A 21,948-nucleotide genomic window follows, 5' to 3' on the forward strand; every position below is an offset into this window, starting at 1 on the left:
ACTAGATGCATTTTAGTCTAGGCTAGCACTATAATTGCTATAATTGTCGATAGGACTCCTTGTGACTGAAATACTTCAAACCACAGGTAGGGCGATCGGTAGTTACTCGATATTTCAATAACAAAAGTGTGTGTTATATCATTTTTCAACAGGCAAAAAGCAGTTTTCTTGCATTTCAGACAGTACTTTAACACGTGTTCATACTGGATTCTACCATGAATTTGTAAATTACTCGATTCTGATTGGTCAACTGGAGGTGGTTAAATCACAATAAACCGCCTCTGATTGAAACAGACGATTTGACGCCCGCATCTCAGCGGAAGCCAATATTCATAGATTAGGGCCTACTACTTTTTCTAGTCATTGTCTGTGGGCATATTTAAATAATTATACCTAAAATTATATTATAGGCTACAAAATGCAAAGTTGCGGCTACTACAATATTCAAAGAATGTGTGGCAATGCATTTCATGCATGGAATGTATGTTACGTTTTGGGGATAACCAAAGCTTGGAATTTGGCGCTTTTCATTATACGACCGTGACGTTATATCTTTTGTGTCACAATGAGCGTATGACATCATAATGATGACGTGAGGTGTAGAATGAAAGCTTTGCAAAGCTTGCTCAGTTAACATTAGGGGTGCCCACCTGACTTTAGCACACCAAGATGCCGTGCTTATATGCTTTCAATGCATGTTATATGTTCGAGTGAAGTATTTCGTTGTAAAAAAACTGCTTGATGATATACAGCGCCATATTTTGTTTACAGGCTGTTGTCGGTGATTCCGTAATTCACATCGACAACCCACTAAACACTGGACTCAACCCATGCCGCTTCACTCAGTATATTTGCTGACACCAAAGAGTTCGCGTTTTATTTACTCATGGATAAATCCAGACAATCCAGTGATTGACATCATGAGCATCGATCGCGCAATTGGGATACGATGCCATGAATCAACCAAGTAAGCGAGTCTGACCACCTGATCCCGTTAGCCAGCTAACTAGCTGCATGTGTTTACCTATTTTCCAGGTGTATATATTCATCTTGTACTTCTGTGTTGAACATGCAGATCTTTCATCTACTAATAGTCATATACGCGCCGGGAGTTTAATTTTTTTTCCATTGTTCAACTCCTTAGTTGTCATGAAAATCGTCGCCATTCTGACAGACAGTCGCACTGTCAACAATTTATGTCCGCTTCCAACACTATACAACCAGTCCTAAAACGTGACATGGTTTATAGTATGACACCGCGCGCACCATATTGGGTATTAACTTATACAAATGAATATTTTCCTCTTGAACGTATACCATTTTATTGGTGCATGGCCATATTTTTAATTATGTGTGTGTGTGTGTGTGTGTGTGTGTGTGTGTGTAAAGAATCATTGCTACAACCCCACACAGTCCCGGAATGAACATATCTTACAGATAGAAAGAGTTGGAATTATAGTTATGAAATATAATGAGCCCAGAGACTCTCTTCATTTTCAGATACTGCAGTAATCAAGACTTGCTAAATATTACAGACTTGCATGGGCTGTATTGAAGAGGCGGCGGTCAGGGACATGTAAGAGTTTTATAGAGAGACACTCTGTAGCGTGTCAACATTGTGAATTGCAAAGCTTTCCTCCCAATGTCGTGTCACATTTCAAGAGCGTGAATTTCGTGCAGCACGTGCATTACAGTCGGTCTTACTCACGGTGGACGAGAAGTCTGTGGTGAAGCGGCCTTAGCCCGGTTATAAAACTTGGACCGACTGTAGGGCTGGCTGGCGCGTAAGCCTGGGTATGATAAAGTTGTAAGTTTGACATTGAGTTCATTTTGATTGTCGAAGGGCGCTATTGTGGCAGAAAATAAAACTGTTAGTTTCTTTTGTTGTTGTTTTTCATCGGAATATAATGTGAATTCGTTTGAGTGCCTGTGTATAACACGCAGCTACATGCATTTTGGAGGTCTACGTTATGGGAGGGAACCGTCCCAAGTCGTCACAGATACGAAACTTAATTAGACCCGGTCTCAAACGGTCGATTTTTAACGCAAACAGGGCTAAAAGTCAACTGACAGTCGCGTAGAGTCCCATAACGTAGACCTCCAAAATGCAGACCTCCCAAAAAGCAGTTAAAATTAGCTCACTAATTAATTGGGCCATGCTGGTCACACCTAATTAATGAATGGACTGGTCCACTCCCCTGCTATGAGGGATTATCAATATGTCGAGACAATGAGCAGTAGTGGACAACAACATTGTCTTAAAAAAAACTCCTCCTTTCTTTAATCTGCTCCCGGTACATCACAAATCTTATTCAAACATTACATTTAAACAAGTTGTGGGATTTGTGTAAGAATATTCCAAATGTTCTCAATCACTAATACTTCCTTCTCTTGTGTATAGTATAACATATAAATATATTTGGACATGAGCTTCAACCTCGTCCAATTAAGCTATGGCCGGACTTACGAAAGTTGAGTATGTCTTGTCCCAGAAAGGTGCCCCACAAGTTCTCCTAGACGGCTACACGTACGCTAAGAACAGGACGAAGAATGAAAATGTGTACTGGAGGTGTGTGAACAGTTCTTGCAGTGGCAAGTGCACCACAGTCAGAGACTACGCTCGCGGCACGTCAGAACACAACCATCCACCTAGTGATAACGAGCAGTGAGATTTGTCGACGCCATAAGGAAGAGGGCCAGGGAAGAGACAACGCCTATGCAGCAAATCTACAACGACCTCATCAGCCAACGGGAGGACGACTTGGTGCCGCATCTGCCGTCCTTCCCGAGTGTGAGTAGTGCCATGTATCGCCACAGACGACAGAACATCCCTACCATTGCCGAGGTCAAGAGCTGAGGTGGAGAGAGCGAAACTAGCGCAGATTCAATTTGGAGCAGCACCGCCACCCAGGAAGGTTGTCTACAGAGAGAAAGAACATCGCCTTGTCCGACTCAAGGAACAGCTTCATCGCCGTGAAAAGACACCCCTTCAGTACCTGGATGCAGTTGGTCCACTGATGATAAACAAGTGAAAATGACTGATAATCATAAATGACAATGAAATAACATTTGAATGAAAAATTGTGAACTCTACCCAGCGTTCTTTCTTGTTACATCGGTGATACCATTTTACTGAAGGGTACAGGGTATTAAATACTGATGCAACCAGCCATAACGAGTGTTGTTTTAACGGGTCTGCGTTTTGGCAGGTCTACGTTTTGGGAAGATACCCTTGGGACGGCCTCGTCAACTAAACTTTATGTTATCAATAGTAGCTAATCCAGGCCTTATTAGACGCTGCGATTTCCTTTCGGTCGTTTCAGAAATAGCTTGAGTGTAGGCTTCTTTAAAAACAAACAAATCCGGGCACTATACAAGTTTTAATCGTTTGTTTGGCGATATGGGTTTGATTAAGACATGCTGCAGCCGTATGCAGAAAAAGAATATTCCATTGTGAACATGGTGAAGTATTTAGGCTGCGGGTTACATAAGGTCTTTACACATATTTGTGTAAGTCGATGCCTGTCTTTGATTGAGGAAATGCGGTTTGTTGAGGGTATTGCAACCCTCCTTGTGTGGTCCATTGCTACTGAGCTAAATTGTATATATATTGAAGGTCTGCATGCTATGTTGTTTACCAATGAAGCATTTCTTGTTTGGGTGGCAGGGGCGGATCAGTCGTCTAAGGCGCCGCAATGCAATTCTCTGTACAGAATTGCGTGTCTTGACAAGCCAGAAACTTATGGTTGTGGATTCGAATCCCAGTCCGCCCCAATTACGTTTCTAGGTTTGCCAGCTCCATACCCGTGGGTTTCACCAAAGTAGTAAACGAGACCTGTATCACTTCGGGCCTACCAACACAAAAATATATCCACCTAAAAAGTTCAGTACCACCACTTCTGTATCTTACTTCTGTGTAGCTTTTGGAAATCCAAGTCTCACATCCATCTCCTTTTGATCAATGTCAACACACTACAATAAAAAGTAACTATTTTCTATTGAACAGAGCAGGCGATGCTTAACATTTTCCCCAGGTGTATAGTTGAAATCATTTCCTAAAGAGGAGTCTGTAGTACACACCTATTAATTTCCCTGAAAATTCACCAGACAAGCTGACTGAAAACCTCCCAAACAGATATTGATCGGACAATGTATTATTGATCAGCAATTCAACTCTTGTCTGGATCGCATCCGAAATAACCTCACCTGGTGGGCTTTAAACTATAGTTTGTATCTTAGTGACAGTTCTCTCTCATGAAAATGTGTAAATAATGTAGTTTGTAACCGGCCAACGAATGCTTGGGACCTTACCTTCACCAGAAGTTTTCATGTAATAATTAGATCCACAGCTTTTATAAGTTATCAAGGGGTTACATTTATACAAATTTTCATATAATTATAGAACAGCAAGTAATATATACATATAATATATGTATTAGTATCCAGGGAAAATTCACATACAAAATATTAGTTTCAGTTATAGCTTTCAGATAAATATTAGCCTAAAGTAACAAGAACTCATCTCCCAGACATACAATTTAATATGTCCACATAGTTTAATAGATTGCCTTGAACTATTTCATTTTAAGTAAATCTGTCATCACCTATATTAGAATAGCCTTGAGCTAATACTTCAATTTAGACTCATTGAAGTTTAGCCCCCATACAAGCTTGTCTATTATGATATAGGTGATGACAGGTTAATTTAAGTTAAATAGTTCAGGGCAATCAATTTCACCTCAATAACTGTGATAATTAATCAAAATAATTCTTCTCCATTATGAACACTCTTATTTCTTAATCGGTAAAGTGATAAAATGCCCTGAATCGCATTCATGTTGAAATGCGACATATCCTACCAGAAACAGAAGCAGACCCTTCACCACCATTTACTCAAAGCGTCTAGCCTTGCTCCAAGGCTATACTAAAATATAAGTCCATGGATGTGTAGTAATTCTATCCTCCTAATAGGCAAGTCTAGATATGTGGACATTTCTAAGGACGCCAGTCTCCAATAGGGACAACTTGTTCTAATTATTTACATAATCTAGAAATTATGATTTAAACTAATAATTATTGCCTGAGAGACTGGTTCAAGTCTATCCAAATCCTAACATAGTATCATCTAGTCCAAAATCATTACTTCCAGACTTGGCCTTAATCAAGAAAACATGCAACAAGATGCAACAATTACCAATTATGCTGAATGATACACTGTAACCTCAAATGTAACCTTTTATAACCATGCCACCAACAATGGATACAGTAGACTCATATGGGTCCATGTAACCAAGCCGTAGAAACTTACATTTATTGTCCACGTTTTATCAAAATCAGACTGGTGACCTTGACCTTCGACTGATGGGGCGCCATCCTATAGTAGGATTATCCCTGGTATAATGTATAATGATAAAAGCATTAGTGCTTTTTGTGAAAGTGAAACCATAACCATACTCCTGACCTTGACCTGTGACTTTTCATGACAAGTGCCAAAGGAATTCCCAAGGGCCATTGTTGAATGATCATTCATTAAAAACCCATAAAAAAAAATCATTGGCAGCAGTGGTACAAAAAATTCCCAACAAAACCTTATAGCCAGTTGCATACCATGGGGCTGTGAAATATCAGCTCTCTGAGAATTTAGGTTTAGTTACTTTTCAGATTTATAGAATATATTTTCAATTGAGAAAAAAACCCCACTAAATTTCCATTTCCATACGAGGAACAAATCTAAGAACATTTTTTGTGAGAAGAAGATATTTAAAGATTTTCATAGTTTGAACATGATGAAAATTTAGCTTGACATCCTCCAACATGGCTTGGAGAAGTCAAAGTCTTGGACCTTAGATCCTGAGGAGCCACACATCCCCCAAAGGTATTACTACATCACTAGGTTGATATGTATTGTGAAGAAATATCTATAGAACAGATTTTGATGCATGCTCTGGGCAGTTATATAACAAATGGTATGACGGATAATCTTATCACTCTATACCCCTGGTGGCTGGTGGACAAAGATGTACATGGTAGGTGTCACAGTACCAATACCTGACTGTATAATAGTGGCATCCAAATAAGAAAACAACATGATTCTGTGAAATGATATTTATTTTGATGTCATAGATTTGTAAACAACATTGAGAGACATATACACAAACCAAAATAAATAGCTTCGGCAAAAGCTAAGGTTATTTGCCGTGCATCTTGCAAGGATAAAAGAAAGAAGAAAGAAAACAGTTTGAGAAAGGCTAGCAGTTTCCGACACGACAATAAAATCTGGCTTCAATTATTTCCTTGATATATGTGAGCTGCAATATATGACAGTGATGCTCTCCTGATGAATTAATCCCTACTTGTTCGACAGAAAGACATAGGATGGTCAGCTTTACTTTGTGACTCAGTGCGTAAATTACCTAGAGAAATACTCATAGCAACAGGTCGATGTCAATGGAAAAATCCTCACAATTCACCTTTGAAATACGAAACATGCTCCTTTATGAATACATGATGTGCTGTCATAAATTCGTACTCATTATCTGATGGCGCATCTGTACAGGAATTAATTAGTCCCATGTGCTGAGTGTTACGCATGGTGATGGCTGTCTCAACCTCCCCACTTCCATCACTTTTGGTTACAGTTGGGCTTTGACTCTTTAATAGCAAAGAGCCTGGTCCATTCTCTTGCTATTAAGAGAAAAAAAGATGAAAGCAATGAAAAAAACATTATAGATAATAACATTAATTCTAAATAACATTTCTGTTTAAAAAACATAATGAGATGTAATATTCAGGTTTTACAGGTAATCAACTTAATCAAGTAAAAGTACCCATGAAACAGAATTTTACAAATGTCTACAATAATATACAAGATGTATCCTTTCTGCCTGTCAATAACCTTGTTTTGGCAAGGCAAACCAGGGGTTGATAATATGAGAAATACATTTCACCATCAGGAAGCAGATCAGATTATCAGCCATCCTCAGTAGACAGCCTCATTTAGTCAACTCGTACAATAACTGAGGAAGCATAACACTTCGGTTAAATATTCTGGCATAGGAATTATTCACTACGTGTTGTTATAACTCTATTAAGAAACTTGCATTTCCATTTGTTAATCCTTATGTGAAAAAACATAGAGAATCTTACCCGAGTGTCTTTTGATAACAAATATATCAATACGAGTTGAAAACTCTGAGGCTTACCATCTGCTAGAAAACAAAATAGCGTCTGGTCTAAAAAGTTTATGGTTCGCCCGCTATGTTAACGAAACAGAGGGTGGTTATAAGACTTCATAAACTTTTAAATTGAATTTCAGTATAACAAAACAAATGATTGCTCATGACGAGGTAAATATGCGAAAACATGAACCCTCGGACATGACCCCTTTGGTGTCACCTCAGGGATCAGGTCCCCGGGTCGTTTTCGCATATTGAAATTATTTGCATATTATACTTATATATCCAAATGAACCTGCAGTGGAGTGCCAGTGGAATACAGCATCCATAGCTAACCTGTTTCAACTGCTTCCTTCTCATTCTGTTTCCACTTGTCTGCTACATTTGTATCCAAGGGATCATCAGGATTTGGAGCACTAAGAAGAGCTTGGATGGATAAAAGGACAGTTCGGATCTGAAGAGCTGGACTCCATTTATCTGCAAGACAAACAGGACACAACATGAACTTCAAGATAAAGCAACCGACATGGGGTTCCCCCTTTACCATGTGCACAGCACACTTACCTAAGAATGCCATAATCTGGAATAATTGTATTGGTCTACTATACTGTTCAACTGTAGATAATGATTATCAGATTTGTCAGATATACTTAAACACTGTTAATCTGGAAAGGTATTGTGCCATGAAATCATTGTCAGCGGCTAGATTACTTATCCATTAAAAGGAAGAGAAGTTATGGATTACTTACTTACTTACTTTGGAGATTTAACATGCGCTTTCCGACTGATGCGTATTTCGCACACAGGCCCGGCCAGGCCATTTAATGATGTCAAGTATTATGAGGAACACATCATGAGACCAGCCAGCCATGAACCGTGACCAGGGTACCTATCTGCCTTGTGCTTGGGACTTATTGCTTTGATCTTTGTTGGAGCTAATTGCCTAGCTGGCTTCAATTTGCCCTTTGCTATGTCCATTCTTTCACCTATCAGTCCTAATTAAAGCCCAGTATCCATTACCAATTACTTAGCTATGATAACTTAAGTGTTGGCTTCCACTGTCTACTGCTAATCACCTATTGGCGCCAAACATCTGTTGGCTTCCTTTGTTAGCTTTTACCCTTTGTTATTTTTCACCTTTATTATCTTATTAATGTTGTTGTCCTTACATGTACATATATATATGCTCTCTGCCTCATGGCATTCATTCACCTGATGAAGGAGTAAGCATATACTCCAAACGTTGTGTTCCTCATAATAAAGAAGTTGACATCCATATATTCTCTTCCTTATATATACGTACTCCTTCATCAGGTGAATAAATGCTAGGAAGGATAGAACATATACACCTGTAGGAACAACAAACGTAATAACACAGCAAAGGTGGAAACTTAAGAAGGGAAGCAAACAGTTATTTGCTGCTGATAGGTGATAAAAAATGGACAACTGGAAGCCAGGACTTAAAATATCACTGATTGGTAATAGGTAATGGACAATGGACAAACGGGAGGCCAGGGGTAATTAGCACTGATAGGTAACAGCATGGAAATGGACATGGAATTCCCATCCCAGAACCAAATCTGATCCATCTCCCATCACCATACCCTACCAAGGTCCGGTCACTCATCATATTTGCTGCCTCATCCAGAACAAAGTCAGCATAGATGTCACCTTTCCTAGTGGCATGACCATCAAGACCCATTTACGAGCTAATGACACAGGCAGCAGCGCAAGTCCTAAGCCAAGAGGATGTATGTACCAAATCCCCTGCAACTGTGGCCACCACTACATTGGAGAAACCCTCAGACCTGTCAACACCAGATTCACAGACCTCTGTCAACAAACTAGACATGTAATCCACTATTTCCAAACACATCCTCCAGAACCAAGACCATAACATCATGTGGGAAGCCACCAAAGTCCTGTCTACCAACAACAGCTGGTGACAAAGAAAACTACAAGAAACCATTGAAATCAGGAGACACTAGCCAGCCATGAACTTGGGACTTATTGCTTTGATTACTGTCTGTGCTAATTATCCACATGTCTTCCATTTGTCCATTGCAATTTCCACTCTGTTACCTTCCAGTGCTAATTACCCCCAGCCAGTGAAAATTGAAGTCCTGGCTTCCAGTTGCCCATCGCTATCACTTATCAGCACTAACTAACTGTTAAAATTTTGGCCTCCATTTGTCCAGTGCTAATCACCTATTATAGCTAAAATGGATAGAATTATCATTAAACCGCCCGCACGTTATCAGAAATGAGCGGGCCACTGTAACTTGATAATGCCCTCATATTACTTGACGACGGGCCATTATCACGCCCGTTGTTAGGTGACGTCATAGGGTAGAGAAAATGACGTCACGTATTATAGTGACGTCATCTGGTTTGTTCTTTGACGTTTCCATATTTGTAAAATGTGCTCAGTGACATTCGTGTTGATTGCAGTAAATGTTTCAAAACCGATATTGTTGTTTCTTTTTATTTGATAACAAATTCCATCCATTTTAGCTATAATAACGGTAACGCTATTTTTCAGGGCATTATCATTTGCAGAAGCCCTCGGTCTTTTCAACTGCCCTCCTTCGTCGGGCAGTTAATGAAAAACCTTGGGCTTCTGCAAATGATAATGCCCTGAAAAATAGCATTACCCTTATATCAGTGCCAATTAACTTTTGGCTTCCCTTGTTTCCAATAAGTATACACTCAAAGTTGTGTTCCTTTTAAAGAAGTTGACATCCATAAATTCTCTTCCTTATGTGTATCACTAAATACCATTCAAAGACATAATAAATCAAAGTTTATCAAAAAAACAAAAACTTTGATTGATTAGTAATTTCATCAGCAGGGTGGCACAGAACTTTCCAGATATTGTTAACCTTATGTTTATGTATACTGTCTGAGTCGACCAGTCCTTCCTTGTTTTAACCCCTAAATGATGATCGCCAAACTGAATTACAACAAGTATTATCTCTTAACGTCTTTTGATATGACGTGTCCAGTGATCAAACCTCAATCATGGACCACTAGACCATGGAGGCGGTCTAAAGAAGTTATAGATGTTTAGCATGCATATCCAACAGTATAGATAAGCTGGCGGTATGTCTGAACTACTCAGTGTTATGTAAGCAGATTGACGAGATAAGGCAAGTTATTCAACTTTCAAGTTTAGACTACTAACATCTAGTGACAATGTGTAATTGAGGAAACAAGATGTGAGGGATCATTTAATCATGTACTTGCTGGTTTGAAAATGTGTGGAAGTGAATAACACGTCCCTTCCCTTTTTGTTTTGTTTCATGAAACTATTTTTATGTGTCACTCGCAGTTTTCGCAGTACTTTCCTGCTCGCAAACCTTCCAGATTTACAGTATACACTTAACATACCATATGATGAGAATCAGTTGTGTGTATCATGGAAAGGCAATAAAATATCTTTATCAAAAGTGGACAAGCATATCTTGTTTGTATTATAACATTACTTGTCACAATATTTCAGTATGCTGAATTGTCCATACTTTAGAAAAAGCTGAGAACCGTAGAGTCAGGACAGTTGCCCTCCATGTTCCTTATAGATTTGTTGACTTGTGCAGGCTTTGATTGTCCATTAACGAAACACCTTCTAACAACAGGACCGAGCCCAATCGTGATTGTCTCGCTTCACAAGTTTACTTAACAGAACCAATCTGACTGGGATGAAAGCAAGACAAAGCTAGTTTTGTACAGTTGAGAACATAGCCAGTCTAGGTAGCACTGACACAAGGTGCTTTATTCATGACATACACAAGCAGTCAATCATCTTCCAGAGGCAAGGGTGTTAACTGACTATAAAAGTTCAGTTTCCACCCTTGCCGAAAGAGGCTGGAATTTGCAGGCTCAATCGTAGCGCCACCAGTGGCTATTACGAGATATGTCCCTTCTATGTCCCTCCTATTGACCAATCAGATTCCATCTCTCATATCACTTAAATTTGCTTCAAACAAAATGGAGGTGCTCAGTCAAGTTGATCTGATCGATAATCAAGATCAATATTGTTTTAAAACGGGTCTTACCCTTTGAAATGAATCAAATCACTTGAGCACCTTGATCAAAAACATGAAAAAATTTGCAGAATTTCTGTTGACGCCCAGTTGGTGGTACACGTTTTGCAAATCCTACAGTTGACCAAAATCTGCACCTTGAAATCCATGTTGTTGTTACCCGATTTTGATTGGATGATGCATAGACTCGACAGTCCAGCCAAAAGGTAACTCCGGAATCTCAGTCTAGTTTGGACTTTTATAGTCAGTTAATGCCCTTGCCTTGGAAAGATGGCAGTCAATATGGAAGGCCAATTTGTACCTTTGGACTAATGCTGATGTTATAGTGCTTGCCCACTGAGATACCATGGTGCAGTTCAACATGAATACCCCACTCATACACAGTATACTGACTCTGAGCTGACCAGTCCTTGTTTTATCCCATTAATGTTGGGCGCAAGACAGGGAAATGATAAGTACCATCTTTTAACGTTTTTCAGTATGACACCGCTGGGGGTCGAACCACCGACCTTCCTCTCTCCAGGCAGGTGCTGTCCACTAGACCATGGAGGCAGTCCATGTGTTCATTGTTTTCAGATAGCAGTACTTGAGTAATCGAGGAAATATGGTAATCTACAGATGATGACCACCATTATGACACTGTGCAACAGGATCCTTCCAGTATGACATGACCTTGAACTTTCCTTCTTTCGTAGAGGAAGTTAGCTGGAAGGGCCAGGATGTATTCATTATTTAACGCCCTTCAGTAATATTACAGTCATATGACACTGTTCTGTATATAATTAAGTATGAACTAGACAATCAAGTGATTGACATCATGAGCATCGATCCACTCAGTTGGGATACAATGAACAACACACAAACAAATGCAATCAACCAAGTCACCAAGTCACCAAGTCACCAAGCCAGATGACCAATCCATTTAGTTGCTCCTTATGACAAGCACAGGTTGCTGAGCATGAACAGTAAAAAAAAAAACCCAAATCAACACAGGTCTGAGAAAATAAATAAGACTTGTCCAATAGGATCATAGTGAGTGCTTTTAACAATATTCCAGCAATATCACGGCGGGGGACACCAGAAATGGGCTTTACACATTGTATCCATGTCAGGAATCGAATCCGAGTCTCAGGCGTGAAGAGCGAACATTTTAACTACAGTACATTTTAACTGTACTAGGCTACCCGACCGCCCCCAATATGATCATAAGCGAAATCTTATTGATAGATTGTTCACTACACATTCAACAAAATATTGACAACTCACCTTTAAGAATATCTAAACAAATTCTTCCTAGTTTGTCGATATTAGGGTGATATATCTTTGTGAGAAAGCGTACTTTAGGCGCTGCCATTGGATACTCTTCAGGTAGGAAAAGTTCCATGTTGAAAATACCACCTTCATATGGGGACTGAAACAAAATATCATCGTCAGTCAAGGTCAATACTGACACAGGAGTTCTGCACATCTGCACTTACCATTGCTTACCATCTGCAATTACCATTGCTTACCATCTGTTGTATACAATGTATCAGACTCAACATGCACAATAACTCAGCAACTATAAAGTTTCTGCTTGTCAAGTAAAATAAGCTTCTACTGTCAAGTTTGACGTCTTTTGGTATGACGCTGGATCCCCGGACAGACGCTCTACCATGGAAGCGGTAGTGTCTGCTTGTAATAGTCCGGACCAATGATGATTTTATAGTGTTACTCTACTGAGATACCATGCCACAGTTTAACATGAATACCCCACTCAGACACAGCAAACTGACCCTGAGCGGAGCAGTCCTTGTGTTATCTCCTTATAACGATACAGGCAAGGTAACAAGTAAGATCTATCAATTTGTATTTGACATGACTACTGACTACGGGCTGAGGAGTCTTTGTTTAATCCCATTAATACCAAACGCCAGACAGGGAAACAACAAGTTCCATCTTTTAACGTCTTTCAGTATGATGCAGAGGGGGCTCGTACCACCAGCCTTCCCCTCTCCGGGCAGACACTGTCTACTTGACCATGGAGGCAGCAAGAGTGAGTGAGTATAACATGGGCCTTTCTGTGATGAAGGCTTTACCCACAAGTCTACCCCACTGGCCATATTTGTGAGAAGGTAATTTTGAAGCATTGTAGAAAACACAAAAGTACCGTAGTCCGAATTGGAAAATATTTGTTTACGCTGAGTTGGCGGTACACATGCTTTGCAAATCCTGCAATCGACCGAAACCTGCGCTACAGTTTACGAACTGGATGTAATATGCATCGACCTGTTAGTATAAAACTTCATAATTCCAGCCTAGCTATGTGCAAGTTTAAAAGTGTGATAGGTAAGGGCTGGGATGGGTACATATTCTAACACCCTTAGGATGCTATTGAAAGCAGAAATAACACAAGCAAAGATGAAGTTTGGCAGTCCAAGTTTGTAATGGCGTTTACAAACTTTATGTTTAATTTTGGTTTTAAAATGTCAACAATGTGGTCACAAATTATTAACAATGTGATGAAAAATGATGCCAATAAATACCCCCAGTTTTGATCAACTACTATTAAGTCTATTAGATTTTATTTACAGGGCTCAGTCTCCAAAGAAGTAATATTATTAAGTTATATTAGCTTTATTGTTTTGAGAAAATGTTATTTTAAGTAATAAAATGTCAAGAGATTTCTTCTAAATTTGGCCTAAAAATGTATCAAAATATGTACCTAGTGGTAGTGAATGATAAGTAGAAGTGTCCTAGACCTTGACCCGTGATCGTATTTATAGGCATCATTAACAGGTCATGTTCGAGGACAGCTTGACAGACATCAAACGTACACTAAGACCATTGACAAATATAGGCCTACAGGAGAAAATATGCCCTCATTCCAAGTATTGATGTTGTCCTATATGTCCTTTAATAATTCGGACATTAATACGATTCATTAAAATACTTGGCAAATATTAACAGAGAAACGGACAAACAGAGTGTCAATATTGCCTTGAACTGTCGGCAATGAAATGTCATAACACAGAACGACTGTCATATTGCAGGTACAAATGCAAGAAATTTGGGAACGTATATGTTGTCCTCTATGTGTCTGAATATTGCAAATCTAGATTAGACTGCAGAAAAATACTTTATCATGAATCTATGACTTTGATGTGAAAACGGACATCCAAGTTATAAACAGTCACTATGCCAAGCGTAAACATAATTGACAGGTCACCGTAACCTCAGAATATTCATTACCCAGGTACCCGCTGTGGGTCTCATGAGTTGGGTACAAAATGTCCAAATGGGAATTGTTTACTGCAGCACTGGCAAAAACTGTTTAGATACAAATAAATACTGGCTGTCATATGCATAGACTCGTTAGTCCAGCTAAGATATACCTCCATAATTCCAGCCTAGTTCGGCAAGGGTGGAAACTGGACTTTTATTGTTCATAGTCAGAAAGATACAAGTTTACACAGTTCTCTAATTATTTGTCTTGAGTCTGAACTCCAGGTCATTTCTAACTGCAAACACTGATAATCCTATCAGTATAATCACCATGATCACTATAATCATCACCCATCATGCCCATTGTACACTGGTCCGCGTCTAGCATATTTTCTTAAGGACAAGTAAATTTAGATAGATGCTGGTCCAGTGGTCTAGTGTTATTTTGGGGAAAAACAAAGTAATAAAGTTTGTATGATTTTTTAAAACAGCGATAGATTGACTCTAAACCAGAAATGTAGTCCACCCTGCGTGGTACAGTGGTTACCTCCTAGGCTGGTTTCTCATTACTACCTTTTAAACCCTTTTTAAAAGCTCAGGGCCATTGTGCCAACTAGAGATCCAGCAGCACCAGAAGATTTTTCTGTGTGCAGGTCCTTTGGACCACTGACATTTAGTGGTCACTGTCAAACACTGTTGTACCTACCTCTGATGGCCCAGCTATTTCTATGTGGAAATATCGGGCATTTCTATCATCAGGACAGGCATGAATGCCCGGCACTGGCTCCAGTTGCAAACGTTGAGTTTCCTGGCAAACAAATTGGATACATATTAAATGTCATCAAACAGTACACAATCTCATTAAGAATCAGACCTTTTAGTTCTCACTACTGCTAAACAAAGATCTGGACATATTTTATGTATGCATTTCCATTTTATCATGTTCAAGATGAATTACTTTAACATCCTCTTACTTGACTTGTAATTATTAGTTCAGAAATAGAAGATCTATTGATTTAATTTATGGGTGACCCTGTCCACATGTTTAATATCTTGACAACATGCCATTCATACATCTTGTTCTCGGTATGTAACAAGTTCACTGGAGCATACATTCAATAAACCATGTATGTATGTATGTATGTATGTATGTATGTATGTATGTATGTATGTATGTATGTATGTATGTATGTATGTATGTATGTATGTATGTATGAAAAAAAGCTCAATTTTTTTAACTAGCTATGAGTGAGTGAGTGAGTATGGTTTTACGCCGCTTTTAGCAATATTTCAGCAATATCATGGCGGGGGACACCAGAAATGGGCTTCACACATAACTAGCTATGAACAGCAACTCCTGAAAAGGGGTACAAGCTATATCTTTATCACATACATATGTACACAGGCTGAGTAAAATCACATTTTGGTTAACATTGCCCAATTAGTGTTTTAATAACAAATTATGGAAGTAATGCACTTTACCGGACGCAATTTTTCCATTTCAGTGAGTGCCACGTGGGGGATCGAACTCACGTTGCCAGCATGAAACTAAGTTAGGCTTATGAGTTAATGTAATAATTAGCCAATACCCTACCACAGGACCACGGCCACTATCACATATAAATAGTGCTCATTTACAAAGACATCAGCAACCAATTGTTCACTTTTATGTGCATGAACAGTAACCATTTTCCCCCCAGCTAAACTCAAAACATGCTGAAAATTATAGAGAGTTTCTTCAAATTACATTGGATTAATTTGTTAAAAGAGATAGCTTATCCATACTGTACCTTACAAGTAACACGAAGGATCTTAAAGGGGTGTTTGATGGGCAAGTAGTGCCCAACCCTAAGGATCGTTAAGGGGTGTATGATCGGAAAGGGGTACCTAACTCTAATGATCATAAAGGGGATCCAAGGGCTAAGGATATAGTTGGGGGTAACTTACCCTAACCCCAACACAACCAACCCTAAGGATCAAAGAGGCACACAAGATCTGTAAAGCTAGAGCAGTCCACAGCCACAGATTTCTTTGCCATCATGATATATTCATTGTCTGTAATCTAGATCTGCATGTGAATCAAATTTAAAGGGAAACAACAATTCAACTGTGAAAGTACATATCTAAATATGGATCAGCTTTTACTTTGTGGATTCAAAATTTGCTTATTTTGGACTATAATTTGGACCGGTTTGACGTGTGTTCCGCGCAAATCGACACCTATTTGAGGATCAGAGAATGAGAAGCTGTATATCATAATAAAGGAATAAATTAAAGAGCTGCAGCCGAAAACTGACATGTGTTTTTATTTTGATTACCGTGTGTATTTTCTTAAACTAAGCCGGAAATAGCAATCAAATCTATGCACATTTCCTACCAATCTACTGGTGACTCGGTAAAGAAATACCCAATAAATACAACTTCACAGACTTTTGATGCAATAACCGGATGAATTGCATCTGAAACTATTATTTTATCAGATATAAAATATTCCAATACTGAGTTGTTTTAGTTGCAATGTTTACTGTATGTATTTACAATAATAATAACCATAAGTGTACATTTTACATACGGATATGATTTACGTATGGACCAATCTGATCAGTCATCGTTGAGGCCTCTCGCATTCTTGCTACAGCATATGCATGAAAACAAACTGCAAACATCGACAAAGGTTATATGTATAATATTAGGCAGTAACCTTGTTCGAGGAATATATCTGTGAATATCCACATAAAGGACAATATCCCATTCAGCTGATGCTGTACAAAGAAACTTGTTTGATGTCACGCGTCTTTGTAACAATGTAATATTATAAAATATATATAGAGTTTTGGGATATTATAACCTGTCTTCTTCTCCCAACTGATCACATAAAAAACTTTGTTCTATGTGTTTCACATAGGTGTCATATGTCTCACTGTTCAGCAGAAATAGCACGCGTGACAACTATGTGTTAATCAACGTATTATCGGTTAATCCTTTGGTCAATGCTTTTTTAGCTACTCAACTGACCATTCCTCTCTTGCTGCCATGTGCATATTACATAACATGTATTATTTTATTTTGTAATACATTCACCACATCAGACCTGGATTTATAATCCAATCTTAGATTGAACATTTACCCCAGACATGGGAGATGCCAAATGCGAACCACTGATTGCTGTATATCCTTGACACAGGCAGGGGTGAATGTTATTGAGGTTTTTTTTGCAAAGTCTTTGTCGGGTAATCGGAGTAGTTCTACCACTAATTCTACCTGAAATAAAGTCATCAACTGAGCATCAAGTGAATGACGACAAATACACAGGTGTAGAGTTTCAAACATGAAACATGGATGACAAGAAGGGAGTAGTAATTGTTGTATTTCACAAACACCTGGTGTCATCACTATTTGATAGCGATTCATATACACATTGCTTACGATAAAGTCATCGTACATTTGACTCTGTTTATGGCAGAGATTGCTTAAGTTATGAATATGGAAAGGGTTTCATCGCTTTTATTTATAGGCAATTTGCTGAAAAAATAAGGGTTGTTGCTGTCTTAAGTAATTGATCTTAACATCATTGTTGCAAAAATAATATGTACATGTATTTGCTGAATACTAAACTACATAATTGAGCATACACATTTACACATGCAGACGAATACACGGGCTAATTAAAAGGGCACCTGCTAGACGACCGAGTTGGAGTGTTGTTTCCCTTTAAACCTTGACCTAAGCCCCACCATGCTCACGGGGTGACTGGTGTTTATTTCATGTCGCAATTATTGTAAATATAAGTCAAATATTTATTTTACATTTTTCTGGTTTGCATGTAATTCCTCTGTAAAATGTCATGTATGTTTCACCTAATGTAACTACGCATCACAACCTGATAAGAACATGCTGGGTAAGCCTGCACTAGATGTCAGAGTTTTCATTACTGTAATGTTATCAGATCTTATATTCAATGTCCAATCAGCTGAAGAGGCCCACTGGGAATAAAGCATTCGTACTGCGGGGTTGCATAGTGTTATAATCCTTTTGAATAAAACGCAGTCACAGATCGTTATTAATGCGAGTTCGTGTACGTGATGGTTCCCGGTTGAGGGCTAGACCTAAAGTGTCATGTCATCGACGGAATTTTGACAAGTGTAGGGTTTCGCCGTGTAAAAAGAGACCAACAGTTTACTATAAATCGTATCGATATTAAAATAATTTAAGTCCACGTGATTTAACCATATCTCCAAAATGCAAACGATATGATTTCCTCGCGAAATCTTTTTAATATAAGAGCCTACTTGATAATATTCGCGTGGTGATTGGGACGCCCAATGCAGGCGACCGCTACTTCCTACTAGCCAAACAACAGATTATTAGAGTGCGGGGGCCTACCAAACTCACAGAAATGTAAAACTATGACTCAGTTAACTATTGTCAATCCTCACTTTACAAATACGCCGAGGTAAACCACCAGCCATTCGTTCGAGGTATGGGTCACACTTCGAAACAACGGCAGAGAACTTCCAATATGGCGTAGGGTCAGTTACAGAGCTGGCTTCTAGTTCGCGTTTCGTATGCAGAGGTCAGAAAGTGCTTTAGTTTCGAATTGCATTTCAATGAAATTTACCAAAATCGCAGGCTTTCAGCGTGACCGAATGTGTTTGTTTCATGTTGGTGGTTCATCGTGTGTTGTGTTCTCAGCTATCGAAGTGAGTTCATATCATACAGATTTTGTCTGACACATGCATTGTATGTTCATTTATCGATCAGTAGATACTCTACCACAGCCAGCGCATCGACGCACTTCTAATCGTTTATGATAAAAGAATGTGACCAACCATGCGATAAGAGACCTTACCGTATGCTTATGGGTGAAATTCACGTTTTGACTTCTTATTATTAATATTCCATTAAGCCTCCCGGCTCACAGAAATATTTGCATCTGGCAAATCTGTTTTAAACACATTACACGTGTTATGTTTTTGTAGTCTAACATAATATCATGTACAGAGCTAAAAACAAAACAAGTTTCATACCCCAGTAGGCTGTAGCCCACCAGACCGAAGAGAACGTACTATATGAGTTATGAAAAATGATATTTTATGTTGATCTAGATCTACAGCTATACGAATTCATGCATGTATAAAACGGACCTATAGTCCTGAGTAAGAAAAATATTTGCGAGTGAGATCTACTCGACAATGAAACTGATAGGTTATTTTTGCAATCTCATTAAATTCAGACCTTAGTTCTTGTTACCGCTAAACAAAGATTAGCATAAGCGAGAACTAAAATCTGATCTTAATGAGAAACTTAAGCGAGAACGTTAACTGAGATCTGATTATAATGAGACTGGTTATTTTTGCTGCTTGCGTACATATACATACTTTACGCAACACCTGATTTTAAATAGGAAAAGAAAAACAGCAAGTAACGGAAACGGAGCCTCATTGATGACATGATGTGATGTGATGTATGGTATTATATTCATTATATGAAGCCTTGTAGTAATGAGCGTTTTACTGACGAGCGACTTCAGCTGCGACGAGCCTCGTCAGGCCATTACAATACGATGGGACCGTTTTTAGAAAGATAAACATTTTGGGAAGACAGGTTTGTGTGTGTTAGGCCGTTTGTTGTGGAACATTGTTGCTATACTTATTTTCTATTTCATATGTGTTGTAACTAATCTCCACCATAATATAGAGTAATACATTGATCGCTTCGGAATGCATTTAGCATACGCACGGCGGAACATGCCGATTTAACTCAGAATGTTTTACAATTTGCAGCGCCATCTGTCGCTCTCTATTGTCAACGTTGTCCCTTGAACAACAGTTTAGTGTCCCTTTTGTGGACTGACGTTCTTTAGTACATATTGTTCTTTCTTTACATATTTGTCGTCTTTTGTTTGCGAGGTGTGCATTGGTATCGTTTTGTATTTCGAGTTCAGTATTCTTATCTTAATACTGACCTTTAAGGGCTGGGACGAGTCCGAATTTACTACCCGGGTACCCATCCCTACCCGGGTACCCACTGTATAGGTCTCAAGAGATAGGTACAAAATGGGCATTTATTACCATCGCACTGGCAAAACGTATTTAGATACATGTATTAAACAGTCTGGTCATGCATACACTGAAGTTGACTCAAGTTATAGCTTTATTCGAATTCAAAGATGTGAAAAGTCAGCAGAAATGGGTGCATAGTCAGAAATAAATGCGAACATTTGTGACTTATAGTGTAACCATAGAGTTCTAGATATTTTTTGTCATTAAACAATATATCACATGACCAACCACGGGTCTGGGTAGTCTAGTGGGTACCCACCCGACCGGGGTACCCGAGTTACCCGTCCCGGCCCTATGACCTTTATTTGTAAAATTAGTTCTTTTAAATATTCGTAACATTTGGCTATTTTTGCAATCCAAATTTCGATGGTTAGCTTTCTTATGATGGCGATTTTGTTGTCGAAGTAGTCTACGTTCTACTGTTCATCGATGGGGTATCTGTTGTGTTTTTACCATCGTTTTTGGCATATATTGCCATATAAGTGTCACATATGTTCGTGATAATAGTAACAGCGTTCCTGCATCTTCCCGAGGCAAGGGCGTTAACTGACTGTGAAAGTCCACTTTCCACCCTTGCCGAAGTAGCCTGGAATTTCCAAGGTGGATATATATGACTGTTTAAATGTAAGCTAAGCTGACGTGTAAATCAATATTTTGTTTGAAATAATTTCAACCATTTGAAAACCTTACACAAATACCAAAGACATATGTATGCCTGTAGCGGTGGGAGATACACGAACCAGTCATCGTCACTTAGACCTTCTCCATGGGGTAGTGGATAGAGCGTCTGCCCGGATAGTGGAATGTCAGTGGTTCGTTCCCCTGGCCGCGTCAAACGAATGGCAAATACCAATTAAAAGATCTTACTTGTTGTTACCCTGCCTGGCGTTCGTCATAAGGAGATAAAACCAGGACTGCTCGGCTCGGAGTCAGTTTGCTGTGTCTGAGTTAGGTATCCATGTTAAACTGTGGCATGGTATCTCAGTGAGCTAGCACTATAAAACAAGCGTAAGTCCGGACTAGTACAAGCAGCCCAACACTAAGTGCATACACTTTGGTATACGAGTGTCATAATCTTGAACGCGACGTTAAACCCATTTCCCCTCACCTCGTCATGTATGACATAAGAGGGCGGGCTTTACCCGCACTGCATGCTTTTCAGGTTACATACGGGTGATAAAAACAGGCAGTGCCGAGTCCTGATGTGCAGCCATGTAAATGAATATTGATACGTTACGCGGAATTAACTGAAGTGAGTGAGTTAGTATGGGTTTTGCGTCGCATTTAGCAATATTCCAGTAATATCACGACGGGGGAAACCAGAAATGGGCTTCACACATTGTACACACCTGGGAATCGAACCAGGGTCTTCGGCGTGACGAGCGAACGCTTCAACCACGAGGCTCCACCACCGCCCCGGAATTAGCTGAAAGTATCTATATTATTTATCTGATATATCTATGG

General features: G+C 39.1%; 1 protein-coding gene across 1 annotated transcript; it reads right to left on the minus strand.

Annotated features, from left to right (window-relative positions):
* Positions 1 to 6,090: 6,090 nt before the first annotated feature.
* LOC124136283 (ubiquitin-conjugating enzyme E2 N-like) lies at positions 6,091 to 19,007 on the minus strand. Its single transcript, XM_046502161.1, has 5 exons — positions 18,859 to 19,007; positions 15,129 to 15,230; positions 12,485 to 12,629; positions 7,512 to 7,652; positions 6,091 to 6,684 (listed from the first exon to the last, which is right to left on the minus strand). The coding sequence occupies exons 1-5, from the start codon at positions 18,889 to 18,891 to the stop codon at positions 6,623 to 6,625; spliced, it is 483 nt and encodes a 160-aa protein (XP_046358117.1). The 5' UTR covers positions 18,892 to 19,007; the 3' UTR covers positions 6,091 to 6,622.
* Between the last annotated feature and the right edge of the window lie 2,941 nt (positions 19,008 to 21,948).

The sequence above is a fragment of the Haliotis rufescens genome, unplaced genomic scaffold (assembly GCF_023055435.1).
Source record: "Haliotis rufescens isolate VD_foot unplaced genomic scaffold, xgHalRufe1.0.p SCAF_22, whole genome shotgun sequence".
NCBI classification, from domain to species: Eukaryota; Metazoa; Mollusca; class Gastropoda; order Lepetellida; family Haliotidae; genus Haliotis; species Haliotis rufescens.